This window comes from Cercospora beticola, chromosome 4, assembly GCF_033473495.1.
Source record: "Cercospora beticola chromosome 4, complete sequence".
NCBI classification, from domain to species: Eukaryota; Fungi; Ascomycota; class Dothideomycetes; order Mycosphaerellales; family Mycosphaerellaceae; genus Cercospora; species Cercospora beticola.
In genome coordinates this window covers 747306-763399 of record NC_088938.1, presented here as the reverse complement: position 1 = coordinate 763399, position 16094 = coordinate 747306, and the positions used below count along the sequence as shown (strand labels likewise).

The following is a 16094-nucleotide window of genomic DNA, read 5'->3' as shown; positions in this document are numbered from 1 at the left end:
AAATCTCATTAGAATCCGTGTGCGCTGCCGGACTTGTTGCAGATGCCGTGCAGAAGGAATGCGTCAGCTTGTGCCTTTGCATTCCTGACTCTCGCATAGATGTGACACTCTTTGGCCAAACACCTTCACACACGCCTACTGACATTTACAGATATGGAACCAGCAGAAACGTCAAATAGGAAAAGAAACAGAGCTGCTCGAACATCTATTTGTACCTTTGTATTATTGTTGGAGGTTCATACCCAACTCTGTCGATGTTAGAGAGTGACTGGGTCAATTATTATACAAAACCTTTCCATCTTTCATCCTTGTCATATCCTATCCTTCTTCTGTAGTCCCTTTCCCATCTAAGTCCAAACGCCTGCGCATATGATTCAATGCTTCCCAAGGATATCATCGCCAAAAAGAATACCAAATCTCTCAAACACACAGAGTCCTTTCCGTGTTCTCTATTCCGCCTTCTTCGACTGCTTCGTCCTCAACTTCATGAGAACATAAACCAGCGCATACGAACTAAACGCAAACAACGCCACAATCCCCGCATCCCTCCATCCATAATAATAATCATTCAAATTCAACGTATGAAGGTAATCCGACCCCCTTCCATACTGACAAACCCGACATCCACTCGTATCATCCGGATTAACCAAATTCGTCCTACTTCCAGGTCCTTGGAGGTATTCAGACAAATAGCTCGCGCAAGTTTCACCATTGGGTGTATCGAAGACGGCGAACTGGTCTTCGTTGCATTGCACTTCGGCGTCGAAGAGGGTGAAAACCAGCATGGAACCCATGAGGTAGTTGAAGGGGTTGAGGTAGTACATCCAGTATCGCCAGAAGGGTTGGATTTGGCTGTAGGGGAGGAGGACGCCGCAGAAGGAGACGAGGACTCCGATGATGAGGGGGTTGGTCAGGGCGGCGAAGACGGCGTTGGGGGCGTAGGCTGCTACGAATTGGCCGATACCTGGAGGGAGTTGTTAGTGAATGTGGTTTTGGAGGTGGAATGTTGAGGAGGGAGGGGGGTTGGACTGGACTTACCGGTATAGATGAACTCGTACATCAACATGACGAAGAATACTGCTCCGGCTTTGTTGCTGTCGCCGGGGAAGCCTACGGTGTAGTACCAGCAGACGTAGTAGAGGATGGCACAGATGATGAGGTATGGGATCTCGCTGACGATGAGGCCAGTGACGAAGGCGGACCAGTGGTACATTTTGCTCTTCTTTTCTCTTGCTTCGTAGATGTCACGACGTTCGAGGAAGAGTGGTTGCAGCTGGGCCATGACACCTGGTGCGACGAAGACGAAGTTGAAGATGGTGAACAAGGCCAATTGCAAGTCTGTGACGCTGTCGCCGATTTGCCAGAATGTGAAGCCGTTGAAGAGCGCACTGCCGATGTGTAGCGCGAATTTGTTGTTCGTGTACTCGTTGTTGCGGAAGAGTGCGGTGTTCATGCGTTGCGTGACGAGCTTCATTTGGTCCCAGATTGGCATGGCGAATTCGTGGCCGTCGTCGACAGTTCCCGGTGGTTTGGAGGCTGCGTCTTGGATGATGTGGTCGAGCTCGGTGGTCATGTTCTTGTACTCTGGGCTGTTCAGCCACACTTGGTTCCAGTCTTTGCCTTTGCTCAGTGTCCCAGAAACTACGTCAATCATGTGCTCAGCAGGGTTGGCGTTGGGTGGGCAGGGTGCATCGTAGCGACCGAAGTACTCCTTGATGGTAGCGCCGTTGTCTCCGATATCACCAAAGTAGACGGTCTTGCCTCCCTTGGCGAGGAGCAACAATGTATCGAATTGAGCGAAGAGGGCAGCGGAAGGTTGATGGATGGTGACGAGAACAGCTTGACCAACATCGGCGAGTTTGCGAAGGAAGCGGACAATATTGAATGCAGCTTGACCGTCCAAACCGGAAGTGGGCTCGTCGAGGAAGATCAGGATACTTGGCTTGGAAACAAGTTCGACACCAATAGTGAGACGCTTGCGCTGCTCGACAGAAAGACCTGCGCGGCTAGTGCCGATGATCGTGTTCTCGATGTCGTGCATCTCCAGCAAGTCGATAATGGTGTCCACATACTTGAGCTTCTCCTCGCGAGGAGTCTCGCGGCTTTGTCGAAGAAGTGCAGAAAACTCAAGCGCTTCACGGACAGTGGCAAGAGGCTCGTGGATATCGAGCTGTTCGCAGTACCCAGCCGAGCGTTGGAACGAGATTGGGAGTTCGCGGCCGTCGACCAGGATGCTACCCTTGATTGTACCTTCTGTCTTGCGTTGAGCGAGGACGTCGAGGAGAGTGGTTTTGCCTGCTCCGGAGGAGCCCATCAGAGCACCCAGCATGCCTGGCTTGACCCAGCCCTGTACATCGTCGAGAAGCACACGAGGACCCGAAGGTGTCTGTACCGTGTATGTGAGGTTCTTCCATGTGAACACAGAGGTGTTGCGGATAAGCTGGTCTTCGACGTTACCATCCTGGGAGCTCTTCTCCGCATCGCGAGCACGGGTCTTCTCTGGCAAGTTCTCTTCGTCGCTGACCAAGTGCATGGCAGCCTTCTGCTTCTCACGTGGGATGACCAGGAAGCCGGAGTTGCCAGAAGCCATGGACCATCGCGATGTGCAGTAGACAGTGCAAGCGACAAACAGGACCCACCATGCCCAGATGATGCCAAAGTTGCGCCAGATGCGAGAGGATGAATAAGACAGGCCCTCGAGATACTGTTCGCCAGTGACGAAAGCGGCTCCGACCTCAGCGCCTCTGACACCGGTACAAGCTTGGAAGCTAGAGTCCGTGTAGTTGGGTCCAAGAGGAACCAAATTGGGGCCTGTACAGGGAATGATGGTGTCTTTGAACTCAACGCCGAATAAAGCCTCGAAGCCGTATGCCAGTGGGTTGATCCAGTAAATCCAGACGAACCACGGGTGCATATCTGGCTTCGCAATCAAGTATCCAGCGTACATGATCAGTGCACTGACCGCAAATCCAGACACTTTCGATGCATCGTCGAATGTTTCGAAAGCCGCGCCTAGCCAGCGGAAGAATGCAGTCATGCATATGGCAGAAGCGAAGAGGATGACCCAGTAGCTGAAGAACGCACCCGCGGTCTCTTTCAGCCCCACCATGAAATACAATGGCAGAGCAAAGACGGTGACCTGGAAGAAGATGATTGGTATATCCGCTGCAATCTGTGCGAAGCAAAACGCTGCGGGATGATAGAATGCGAAGCTGCGATGCTTAGCAAGGACCGGACGAGCAGCGAAGGAGTCCGTGACTTCCGACATAGCGATGAGAGACATGTACAGCAGGGAGAAGAAGATAGCACCACCCTTGGAGAAGAGGCCGCCGGAGGTGTTGGGGGAGTCGTAGAAGAGGGATCCAGCAATGAGGGCCTGCACGATCGTAGAACCTTGTTTGATCACGAATGTTGCCTTATCACCCCAGATGAGTTGGTACTGCCGGATGACCGCAGCCTTCGTTTGCGTGTACAGGTCGACCGTCAAAGGTGACTTCTTCGGCAGACTAGGTGCTTTATCGTGCTGGACGCCTTCTTTGAAATCTGCTGTGTTCGAGATGGCGTCAGACGTGGTCGGATAATCATACTCTTTCTCCATGAGAAATTTGATCGACGTTCTCTCATACTCAGCGCGGATCTCGTCCGCGGTGCGAGGGAAGCGATCTTCGAAACCAGGTCTGATCTTTCGCTCCGTCGGCACGGTGACACCAGTGAGGTAGTCAGCGACGTTGGCTCCTTCGGTGTACTGGAATCCCAGATCCTCCATAAAGGGCTTCGCTTGTGCCATAGGCCCATAGAATATTTGCTTGCCTTCATCAAGAACAAGCACCTTGTCGAAGAGTTCGTAGATGCCGTTGCCGGCTTGGTAGAGTGTAACAATAGAGCTCAGCCCCATTACATCCGTCATCGCTCGGATGCAGCGGGTGTACTCGAGCGCTGTCGAAGCATCGAGACCTCGTGTGCTGTTATCCCAGCAGAATACTGAGCCACGAGAGGCCATGGTCTCAATAATGGAGACTCTCTTGCGCTCACCACCGGAAACACCGCGTACATATTCATTTCCAACCTTGGTCTCGTGTGTGTGTTCGATGCCCATCGACCTGAGGAAGAAGTCTCTCGTAATTTGTTGGAACTCTTCGGTTGTCTTTACGTTCGAAGGCAGATGGTTCGGGATCTTCATTCGAGTAGCGAAGTCCATCGTCTGGCCGACAGTCAAGGTAGGGAAGAATAGTTCTTCTTCAGTGTTCATGACGATCTGACCACGATACTGCTCTGCCTCTTTCGCATCCATCGACCCGAATTTGACATCGCCGGTGACCTCTGCATACCCGAGCCTCTTGTTGGCAAGCATCTTGAGTAATGAGGTGCAGCCGGCACCTGGGCGACCAAGGACGAGGAGCATTTCTCCAGGCTTGACACATCCGTGGCTGTCATCGATGATGGTCTTGAGCGGCGGTTTTTGCCGGCTTTCCTTGATGAGTCTTGGAATGTTGAATTGCGAGATGGCGTTTTCGTTGAAAGCAGCATCGGCACCAATGCCCTTCACAGTCAGATCCTTCCAAGTGACACCGAGCTTTCGTGCTTTGCCTCCATCAGCTTGTGTTTGCTGAGCTACAGCCTTCACCTCCTCCATAAGTTTCCAGTCTTTGGCTTTGCTGATGGATTCATCGCTTTCCATCGGGTCTTCATACTCAGATTTCTTCCCGCTGAATGTTCGCGAGATAGCATTGCTGAGTGTGCGGTAGACCTCTTCTCCTGATCCGCTGCCAGGCCCAGGTGTGGTCCACGACCCCGACCGTTGGAGGGAAGGCATCGTGGTGTGAGTTCCGATTTAGGTGTGATAGATCAGAACAACCAGACGTCGGACCCTGTTAGTGTGGGGAGGTCATGAGATGTTATGATCAAGAAGAGTGAGGGCGGTCGAGGACTTTTGTGTCAACTGTAAACGGGGTCAATGACGAGCTCTGGATAGCGCCATGTAGCCTTGCCGTGTCTATAGAGGCTCCTACTCGTCCGGTAGGCCAGACCGACAGTGAGACACCTTGGCTCGAGCTTTCTGGAAGGAAGTTGTAGCCACGACCCGATGGCCTGGCTTTTCGGCTAGTCAGCCATAGCTGCACGTTTTTCTCCGTGTCGGGGCTAGGTCGCCCAACTAAGTCCGGAGGAACGATGACACGACTGAAGATTCAACATGCAGCCTTTCTTTGTTAGGGCTTGGCAGGGCTGGCAGACCAACGCAGGCTTCGCAACCACGCCACTGCTTGAACTCTATTGTCACTGCAAGCTCTCAGCTGCAGTTTGCATCGAGCTCTGTGGAAATTGTTCAGTAGGGCGCTTCTTGACGCTGAGCCTTCATTGGCTGACGTAGTAGAACGTCGTGCAACATCTCACTATGGTCGGCCTTCGCAGTCTTTCGGGTCCACGAGGCGACCTTGGGGCCGAAGCGCTCAGCACTTCGAGTGGTTGCTCTGTCGTATGGCAGATTGACTTCATGTGAAGAGTGGGGCTTCTTGGTCAGACCAGCAGATCGTTGGCCACCGTTCTGTTATCGTGCGTGAGGCTTTTGGAAAGCCGTGCCCCAGTTAGAGATCTGTCCCAGAGATCGTACCCGGAAGAAGTGTCGTTCAAGGTCCCGAAAACAGAGCTTGGCTAGACCGAAAAGTTCGTCCGCGCTTGCGAACGGCAGACGGCAGCGTGAAGCTTCCGAGCCCCACCTTAGGGTTCGCTGCCGCAGGAACGAGGACTCTTTTAACTTCCGTCCACCACCTTCAGCTTTCACGACGATATTCGAGTTGTCCGCTCGATGTCTTCCTGCTGCTGCACGACTGTGAACGCGCGTAGCGTGGAATTGGTCATCGGTGTCGTGCTCTGCGTCTGCCAAGTGCGACCCACCTGGGACCTGGCAGAACGACGTGCCACTGTTCGCACGGGTTTTTCGAAAGTCCGTAGCCAAGACTTAGTGGCTACGACATCGAAGCTGTGGAAGCACTCCGCGCTGCGCGCGGAAGGGATACAGAGATGTTCCTGGATCTACAAAGTACGATCTTCAGACACATACATGCTCGCCACGGATCGGTACACGATCCTTTACTGCCATTGAGCGGCAGGGCGTGGAATATAGTCATTGTTGTTACGGTAGTAACAAACGTACGAAAAGAGTGTTCGAAGCTGTTGTGCCTCCCTTTAGAGTTGGTACAAACAAACATCGAATGTGATGGTACTGTTTGAGCGGCCATTATTCGTCCCCTGACGTTGAGAGCCTTCCGTCCGCGACTGACGTGCCTGCTAGAAAGTCCAACCCGCGGAAAAGTGTCGGCAGGCTTACATTGCTACTAGGAAAGATCTAGCAAGCCCTTGGTCGTTATCTTCTGCTCTGTATACGCTGATGCGACAAGGGCCTTGATTTACGGCAGTTCGCGGCGGGACCTGATCGCGAGACCTTTCTATATCAACCATTGTACCACGGACCGGAGTACAGCGATTCTCAAGAAGGCAGGATCGCATAGTAAAAGGATGTGCTCAGGTTTTAGAAAAGAATGATAACCAGGCCCCACGATGGAGATGCGAACTGGACTTTTCACACACACTGCGCCAGCAGATGAAAATGCGGCGATGCATTTTGTTCCTGGAGGTCGTGTTCTCGAAGATGAAGAGAACAAACAGAGAGGTCTTCTCCTGTTGGCATCTGCATTCGCATGGAACCAGACGGCCAACCGGTGGCAAGCGTGTGACGACCATTGCAATGCTTCCAGCTCTTCTCGCATGTGGCCATACCCTAGGTCAAGCTCCAACATCGTGCCTTGCCCAATCGGGTCCGAAATCTTGTGTGCAGATCTGGCTCGCAAGCACTTAGGCTCGAGTGTCGTCGCGTTACGAATGGGATCGTTTTCAGCTCGGGTCCTTTTGCTCGACGAAACGGCAAAACCATGGACTGATAGAGAACAAATCTAAACTCCAATAACCCCCATGTTCGCTGGAGTGGTCAGTCAAAACGGTGCAATGTTTCAGGTGCAAACTTTCGATGCCGACACCAATCAACTGCGAAACGAAGTCGCCAGAAAATTTGGGTTCGATGGATTCTGTGAATGCGTCGAGCCTGTGCTGAGGGGTACCTCAGTTGCGAACGCGGATCACATTCCGAAAAGCATTTCGCTGAGCGAGTTTCGATGAGCTTGGGGTTGTAGTCAATGCTGCGGTCGCTTTGCGTGAAGCATGGTGCGACTATATTTGTAGCCGTTGATGATTTTGCTTGGCGAGTTCGATCGTGATGAGGCGTAGCATTGGATGATGGTGAGTTCTCTGTTCTCTGAAGCCTGGAGTTCGCAAGGATCTCGTGTTTCACGTAATTGGCAGAGATTGTAGCCTCTCATAGTATGCGCGGACGCGCTGTTCCATTTGAATTTGACAGCAACCGTATATTGATGGTGCTCGCGTCGACCCCGTGGCAAAATTAGAGGACGTGGTTGAGGTCAAACATGTCCATGTCTACAAGTTATTTAAAGTCGCATGCAGTCGGCGACACGACTAGCGCCGCACGGGCCATTCCCATTACGACCCCTCGGACGCAGCACTGTTTGTCGCAAAGCAGGCACAGGAACAAGGTTGTTTTGAGGATCATGCCTCAGGGAGGCCGGACACCTGTCGCTACGTGAGCAAGAAGAAAGCAGCAACCTCGACACATACGTCGCCCGAGCGCAGCGCAGCCCACGACCGAGCGTGGCAGACGCACGTGTGGACAGGTGTGATGCATCAGCGGTGCTCTACCGGCCATACATGTCACCGCCCTATGCATCCGACTGCTCCATAAGCTGCCGGCAATGAGCAGCAACAATGCCCGCGCCAGCTCCGCCCATTCCAGCGCTACGCTAAGGCCTCGCACCGCGCGACTCATCTCCGGCCTCGACGAGGGCGATGAGTCCGCCTTCGATCCTGTCAATGCCTCTCCGAAACGCATCGCCTCGCCGCTTCGATCTCCCTACGCAAGCCGCTCCGTCTCTCCCATACCCTCGGCGCATCCGCAGCGATTGAGTCCAAATGCACGCCGACACGATGCCGCAGCGAGATCATCGAGAGCAGCGAGCGCGGAACAAAGGACGACCTCTCCCAGCCTTGCGGGACTCTGGGGAAGCTCATTGAGTGCTCTGCAAGGCATAGCGCAAGATTTCCTGGGGACAGATCCGTTCGAGCAGGAATCAAGTGTGCGGCCACGAGACCGGAGGCCACACGGAAGGCAGCACACTGCGCGGACGAGTACCAGTGCACCTCCTGCTGAATGGGGCCCCTCGGCAGCATCAGGCTCCAGATCTGGCGGAATTGGCGGAGGCACCACTGAAGAGCAGACTGCAGCCGTGCGAGCTCAGAAAAGAAAGGCAATGCTGACTGGACAAGAAAGTAGCTACGCGGACACGTTGGGCAAGTTCAAGAGAAGATTATCGGATGACAGAGCTGCTACCTCCGCGCCCCCCGGCGATGGAGATGAGAGGGATGCCCTGGCGTATGTACATCAAGTCACGAAGAACGACACACTCCCTGGAATTACCATACGATACAACATCTCTGCCAACATGCTACGAAAAGCCAATAGAATGTGGCCGAACGATAGCGTGCAGATGCGAAAGACTTTGTTTCTTCCAGTAGACGCATGTGGTGTCAAAGGAAAGCCCGCCACGGCCGCAGAAATCGATCTCTTGGGGTCTGAGAGCGAGTCACTCTCAACGTTGCATGCGGAGGAAGTCCCCACCCCAACTGCAGCGAATCCAGCGCCGAATGGGATCAGTCAAAGCGTTTCCAATCACAACAGGAATCGCACGAATTCAGCATCCACGCACACAAGTAACTCTGCGACAAGCGTGAATGCGCACGGCGAAGCAGAATGGCAACATGACTCCTGGGTTATGCTACCCGGCTTCGACCAGCCCGTTCAGATCGCGCGGCTTCCACGGCGGGCACTCGGGTATTTCCCTCCCGCAAGGCGAAAGAGCAACTCCTGGTCAGATCTCGACACTCCTTCAACGTCATTGGAGCTTTCGCGGTCGAACACTGGCGATCTACTGAACCCTCCATCATCTCCTCGGAACCAGATCCCACCCCAGAGACCTCGGCGGAGGCCTAGCAATGCCACAAATGGATACTTTCCCGCGTATCTGCAAGGACCCGGTGGGGTAGGCACGATGGACAGGCATGTGCGATTTCCAGGACCGGCGCAGGATACCTTGAACAAGATGATGGCGAAGCACTTGCCAGACGTTGCGCCTCCCCGAAACCAGACCGCACTGTACCAGCCTGACTTGCCTTTGTACAGTGACGAAGCAACGTCGCTTGGCTCAGGCACGGCTACACCAGCTTACCCGCACGGAGGTGGAGGCTCAGGGGGTCTGAATCTGCAAGACATTGGTGGATCGATTGAGTCCTGGGTGCGAAAACTGGCCGCAAAGTCCACGTTGACTCCTGGCGGCAGACAAAATCCCGCTCGAGTGTCGGTTGGCACCCCTGGGAAGGGAGCTGGTGGTATAGGTGACCTGATAGAAATGACCGACGAATTTGAGATCGGCGGAGATGAGGAAGAAGAAAGAGGCCGACAGGGCTCGGCTGAGCAGGCGACTGCTGGGTGCAAACCAGGCACAACAGCTACAAGCTATTTCGATGGCGCAGCTGTAGGAGGTGTCAGCAGAGAACGGCGGGTGGGAGGCAAGAGTGGTAAATCTGATTGATACTGATACCACTCGCTGGGCATAATGATTAGAGGCGTGTGCCATATCACATATTTTAGATGCGGGATCCGCCAGCATGCCCGTCTATTCACTAGCGCTTCCTCTTGAGTCTGGCCATGCCAAGTTGCCCACGAGGACCACCTAGCAACGTGCATAGTGTATTGCGGCTCTTGCGGCAGAATCGTCTTTTACCGACAACGCCGCCAAGCGAGCCCTGAAGGTCCAAACGTGGAAAGTGCACCTTCTGTGTGTCCGTCATTTGCTGGTCCTGCAATAAGGACGACAAGGCAGCGACGAATGCAGCAGATTTCACGAAATATCATCCAAATGAAAAGAAATAACAAATGTCCACGAAACGAAAAGTCATCATAGACTGACAGAACACCACACAGCAAGACATGCCGCATCAATTATTCCCAGCGCATTCCCGGAGCCAAGCGTGGATCTCTGATCATCCAAGATGTGGAGCAACCAATCAAATCTTCCAAAATGTCATGATCCATGTGGATCCTCGGGTGAAGCCCCTCGGTGAAGCTCTGTTCCATCTCGTCAGTATGCAGCCACGCTTGTGCGCATTTACCGCAAGCCAAAAAGGCACGATGCCGGCCGTCGCTCGCAATGGAAGACGACAACCACAGGACAGGAGCGTCTTCCTTCACTTTTATTTTGCCTACGGGGACTATCAGTTTACTGTTCCCTATATTGTTCTGCATATACTGTTTACCATCATTGGAGCTGTAGTGCTTGCGTTCCAGTTGGGGGTTTTGGAGGTTCATTGGCCGCCACCTGCGATTGAGGGTTGGTAAAGAGTTGAGTTGAGGCGAAGAGGCGAGGCATTGAAAAGAATACACATCACAATGGCACACCGAATCGGGCGAACGGTCTTCGATGCGACTTCGACGTTACGATCTAGTACTTCGTCCTCCACTCGGTCAAACACATCAGCTTGGAGAAAACACCAGCGAATAGCACCACTGCCCACACAACAGAAACGCGGCATCCTAGGCCACACCCAACGAAGACGAGCAACGACTGCCTCCGGCTCATACCTTGATCCGAACAAACACCCTCTCATCGACCACCACTACGATGCCATAGTCGTAGGAGCCGGCGGCGCAGGCCTCCGAGCAGCAGTCGGCCTTGCAGAAAGCGGTCTCGAAACAGCCTGCATCACCAAACTCTTCCCCACACGCTCGCATACCGTCGCAGCACAAGGTGGTATCAATGCCGCTCTGGGAAATATGACCGAAGACGATTGGAGATGGCATATGTACGACACAGTCAAAGGATCAGATTGGCTGGGAGATCAAGATGCTATTCATTACATGTGCAGAGAAGCGCCCAAAGCTGTTTATGAGTTGGAGAATTATGGGATGGCGTTTAGTAGAACGGAAGATGGGAGGATATATCAAAGAGCTTTGGGAGGGCAGAGTTTGAAGTATGGGAAAGGTGGGCAGGGTGTGAGGTGTTGTTCTGCGGCTGATCGGACTGGGCATGCTATGTTGCATACTTTGTATGGGCAGAGTGTGAAGCATAATACGAACTTTTTTATTGAGTATTTTGCGATTGATTTGTTGATGGTTGACGGGGAGTGTGTGGGTATGCTTTGTATGAGTATGGAGGATGGGACGTTGCATAGAGTGTTTGCGAGGAATACGGTGCTTGCGACTGGTGGATATGGAAGGACGTATTTCTCTGCGACGAGTGCACATACGTCGACCGGTGATGGCAATGTGAGTATCATTGATTCCTGGACTGCGAAGCATGTTCACTGATTTGGTCACAGGCAATGGCAGCACGTGCAGGTCTTGCCAATCAAGACTTTGAGTTCATTCAGTTCCATCCGACAGGCATCTATGGCGCCGGTGTGCTCATCACAGAAGGGTCACGAGGCGAGGGTGGTTACCTCCTGAATAGCGAGGGTGAACGATTCATGGAGCGATATGCCCCTACAGCAAAGGATCTTGCGTCACGAGATGTGGTGTCGCGATCTATGCACATGGAGATCCGAGAAGGACGAGGCGTTGGAAAAGATAAGGACCATGTCTACCTTCAGCTCAGTCACCTGCCTGCGGATCTCATCATGGAACGACTACCCGGCATCGCAGAAACAGCCAGCGTGTTCTCTGGCGTTGATGTGACGAAAGAGCCGATTCCTGTTCTCCCGACAGTACACTACTGCATGGGCGGTGTGCCAACGAATTGGAAGGGCGAAGTGTTGAATATCGATCAGACCACAGGGCAAGAGAAGGTCGTGAAGGGTCTCTACGCAGCCGGAGAGGTGGCTTGTGTCTCCGTGCACGGCGCCAATCGACTGGGAGCGAACAGTCTGCTTGACATCGTCGTGTTTGGCCGGGCCTGTGCGCTTGATATTGCGGCGAACAACGACAAGGGGGCTCCTCATACCAAGGTTCCGGAAGACATCGGCCTCGACCACATTGCATCGATGGAGAAGATTCGACAAGCAGATGGCGATAAGCTGAGCGCTGAGATCCGGACCGACATGCAAAAAGTCATGCAAGCTGATATCTCAGTCTTCCGAACGAAAGAGGCCCTAGATGTTGGCAACGAGCGTATGCAGAAAGTCCAAGAGGACTTCAACACCAGACTCGCTGTGAAGGACAAGTCCATGATCTGGAACTCGGATCTGATCGAGACGCTAGAGTTGAAGAACCTCTTAACTTGTGCTGCGCAGACGGCTAAGTCAGCGCAACTTAGAGAGGAGAGCAGAGGTAGTCATGCTCGAGAAGACTTCCCCAGTCGGAACGATGATAAGTGGATGAAGCATACGCTGAGTTGGCAGAAAGATATTGGACAGGAGACCAAGATCGGATATCGTGGTGTTGTCATGGATACTCTGGATAAGAGTGAGATTGATACCATACCTCCGGTTGCGAGGACGTATTAGATGTGTGTTGTAGAGTCTAGATGGCTGTTCGATTTGAGCGTTGCTTGCTAGGAAACAGCTTCCATGAGTACAATGCGACTTGTTCCTGTCTGGTTAAGTCCGATCTGTATTGCTGGCGATGTCGTCGAAAGAAGTGGAAGTCAATTACTAGAGTTTCTGACGGAGTGCTGTGAGGTACTGCTGTGTGTATTCCAGATTGGAACACCTCGTTCCCGAGCGCCAGCCACAGTAGAAGTACCACCCAAAAAACGTCGGTGGCTTCGAAGTCGCAGATTAGTCAAATGCGATGAGGTACAGGGTTTCTTTTGCCCTTGTGTCGGCTGTGGCGCTGAAAGTCGAAGGAACTCCGGAGTGGTTGCATCGGTACGGCCGAGACATGTTCTCGGTCAACACTCTCATCTTCGTATGCGAATCTCGCGCTTTACCTCCTTCGCATTGTGGGCGTCCGGACGATGGCTATGCGAACCAAAGGATGGATATGACGGAGAAGAAGCAACAGCCAAGCAAAACAAGAAATGCTTGCTTTGCAACGGCTCTCTCCGCATTTGACCTCTCCTCAATCCTCAGCCTCGGCCATTCCTTGCCTGCACACATCCACACCCGCTATGCGCTGCAACCGGCTCCTCATCTACATCTAGTTGCGCCCCAATGGAAAGCACGATGGAAGCGGCTAATGGCACAGAGGCAGGAAAGATAGCCCTTGGCCTGCCGCACTCGGGCAAGCGCGGGCGTTCTTGCAGCAGCGATCTTCCACTCGGCCTGCTCGAATGACGGTCCACCACCGCGCGGGAAGTGCTATGGCTGCCACACACTTGCAGCAATCAAGCTTGCCAAAGCCTTTGCCGACGCTGATCTTTGCAAGCCATGTTGCTTAGCCAAAGCGTATTATCGCTGGGCGACCGCACGACCTCTGTGACCTTCTTCTTTGAGCACAGTTCATGCTGCTCGCGTGAGGAGAGCGAGTGTAGCATCGTGCTGTTGGCTCAGAGATGCGCACCTTCGACGCTAGAACCGAGGAGCTGTCATCGGATTCGCGTGTGCTGCGACTGGTATAAAGATGGCAAGAACGTCCAGCTAGGTCAGTCATCCCGAATCGCCGTCTTGTGGCTCTCAAGATGCATTTTACTTCTTTCGTAGCGGCTGCAATCTCTTTGGGAGTGGCTGTTGCTGCTCCTGCTAATGTACAGCGACATGTCCTCCATGAGAAGCGGGCTTCGTCTGAGAACTGGGTCAAGGGCGAGCGCCTGAGTCCTGATGTCAAGATGCCAATGCGAATTGGACTGGTGCAGGAGAACTTGCACAAGGGCCACGATTGGTTGATGGAGGTGTAAGTCTTGAGAAGCAAGCAAAGACATCAATGTCCATACAAGCTAATCATCAAACGCAGCTCTGACCCAGATTCTCCTCGTTACGGAAAGTACTACAGTGCTGAGGAGGTTCACGACCTCTTCGCTCCAGCTGGGCATGCTGTCGACGCTGTGAAGAGTTGGCTTCACGATGCTGGTCTTCATCCCGACCGTATCTCGCAATCTGCGAACAAGCAGTGGATCCAGTTTGATGCCACTGTGGCTGAGGCGGAAGCATTGCTGCAATCGAAGTATCACTTCTACGAGCATGCCGCCACCGGCAAGTCCACTATCGGCTGTGATGAATACCATGTTCATCATGAGGTCAAGAGGCACATCGACTACATCACCCCAGGAATCAAACTCATGAAGTAAGTCGGGCCGTGTTTCATGGAAGATGACTTGACCGTCATGCTGACTTGGAATGCAGCACTCGCAGCACGCCAAAGGAAGACATCGAGAAGCGCACTTTCGGGTGGGGCAAGGGACAAGGCACGCAGCCTCCTCTCCTCAAAGCACTGCCGGCGACAATTGAGAGCATTCTCGCCTCGCCCCTGTCTGCCATCTGTGACGTTGCTATCATTCCTTCGTGTATCGAGGCGATGTACAACTTCACAAAGGCCACCAGCGCCGTGCCGGGCAACGAGCTGGGCATCTTCGAGGACCTTGGCGATGTCTACTCCCAGACTGACCTTAATGAGTTCTTCTTGCTTCTGCAACAACGCATTCCAGTTGGCACCCACCCAGTGTTGAAGGCCATTGACGGTGCAAAAGCACCCAACCCAGTGACTAGCGCTGGTCCAGAGTCTGACCTTGACTTCGAGATCAGCTACCCCATCATCTGGCCTCAGAACAGCATCCTCTTCCAGACTGATGACCCAGTCTACGAGGCGAACTACACATATGCTGGCTTTCTCAACAACTTCTTCGATGCTTTGGACGGCTCTTACTGCACAACAGGAGATATTGAAAAGCCGGATCTCGACCCGGTCTATCCCAACCCAAGCAACGCAGCTGGCGCCTACAAGGGACAGAAGCAATGTGGTGTCTACAAGCCGACAAATGTTATTTCCATTTCTTACGGTGGTCAAGAGCCAGATCTTCCTGCATCGTACCAGCAACGACAGTGCGCAGAGATCCTCAAACTTGGCATGCAAGGTGTCACTACCGTTGTCGCCTCCGGTGATTCTGGCGTGTCAGGCCGACCTGTCACTGGTGACAATGGCTGCATCAACCAGAAGATCTTCAACCCTGGTACATATGACTGTTATCATAACGATTGGAAACATGCGCTGACTTCATACAGACTTCCCCGCCTCGTGCCCATACATTCTTTCTGTCGGATCCACGGTATTGACTGGTAATGCGAACAAGGATGAGGAGACAGCGACTACTCGCTTCCCGGTATGCGGCCCACAACAGCGTGATGTATCAATTCACAAGCTGACATTTGTACAGTCCGGAGGTGGTTTCTCCAACATCTACCCTCGCCCAGCGTACCAGGATGCTGCAGTAAAGCAGTACTTCAAGACTGCCGGTACCCAGTACCCTTACTACACTGGACAGACGTACGGCAACGGCATCTACAACATGAGCGGTCGTGGATACCCAGATGTGAGCGCTGTTGGAGATAACATCGTGGTCTTCACAATGGGAGCCCCTACACTCATCGGCGGTACCTCCGCTTCTTGCCCTGTCTGGGCTGCCCTCCTTACTCGAATCAACGACGAGCGTCTCAAGGCAGGCAAGCCCACTGTTGGGTATGTCAACCCGACTTTGTATAAGAACCCGCAAGCAATGCACGACATCACTGTCGGATCGAACCCAGGATGCAATACCAATGGCTTTACTGCCTCTGCTGGCTGGGATCCTGTGACTGGACTTGGTACTCCCAACTACCCGGCACTGTTGAAGGTGTTCATGTCCATTTAGAGAGATAAGCTTGGTAACAGCCTCTTGATTGCGACAGACGTGATGGAGACAGGACTGTGAGAAGGACCATACACGGGAGCCACGAAGGTAGCATGATAATGAATAATGAGACATTTCCACGTGCCAGTGAAGAAGTAACTCGACTTTTACAACGTGAATATCTGTGCACATCACGTGTGTTCACATGGAAGAGAGTGA

At 53.1% G+C, this 16094-nt stretch overlaps 4 protein-coding genes across 4 annotated transcripts; 3 read left to right on the top strand and 1 right to left on the bottom strand.

The window, feature by feature from the left end:
• Positions 1-449: 449 nt before the first annotated feature.
• RHO25_005935 (uncharacterized protein) lies at positions 450-4813 on the bottom strand (the record flags this gene model as incomplete). Its single annotated transcript, XM_023596802.2, has 2 exons — positions 450-964; positions 1039-4813. The coding sequence occupies 2 exons, from the start codon at positions 4811-4813 to the stop codon at positions 450-452; spliced, it is 4290 nt and encodes a 1429-aa protein (XP_023451683.1).
• Positions 4814-7817: 3004 nt separating this feature from the next.
• Positions 7818-9710, top strand: RHO25_005934 (uncharacterized protein; the record flags this gene model as incomplete). Its single annotated transcript, XM_023596801.2, has 1 exon — positions 7818-9710. One exon carries the CDS (start codon positions 7818-7820, stop codon positions 9708-9710), a length of 1893 nt encoding a protein of 630 aa, XP_023451995.1.
• Positions 9711-10567: 857 nt separating this feature from the next.
• SDH1_2 (succinate dehydrogenase flavoprotein subunit) lies at positions 10568-12618 on the top strand (the record flags this gene model as incomplete). Its single annotated transcript, XM_023596800.2, has 2 exons — positions 10568-11443; positions 11497-12618. The coding sequence occupies 2 exons, from the start codon at positions 10568-10570 to the stop codon at positions 12616-12618; spliced, it is 1998 nt and encodes a 665-aa protein (XP_023451678.1).
• Positions 12619-13733: 1115 nt separating this feature from the next.
• On the top strand, positions 13734-15896 carry RHO25_005932 (uncharacterized protein; the record flags this gene model as incomplete). Its single annotated transcript, XM_023596799.2, has 5 exons — positions 13734-13945; positions 14006-14335; positions 14395-15218; positions 15271-15368; positions 15423-15896. The coding sequence occupies 5 exons, from the start codon at positions 13734-13736 to the stop codon at positions 15894-15896; spliced, it is 1938 nt and encodes a 645-aa protein (XP_023451677.1).
• Positions 15897-16094: the final 198 nt, after the last annotated feature.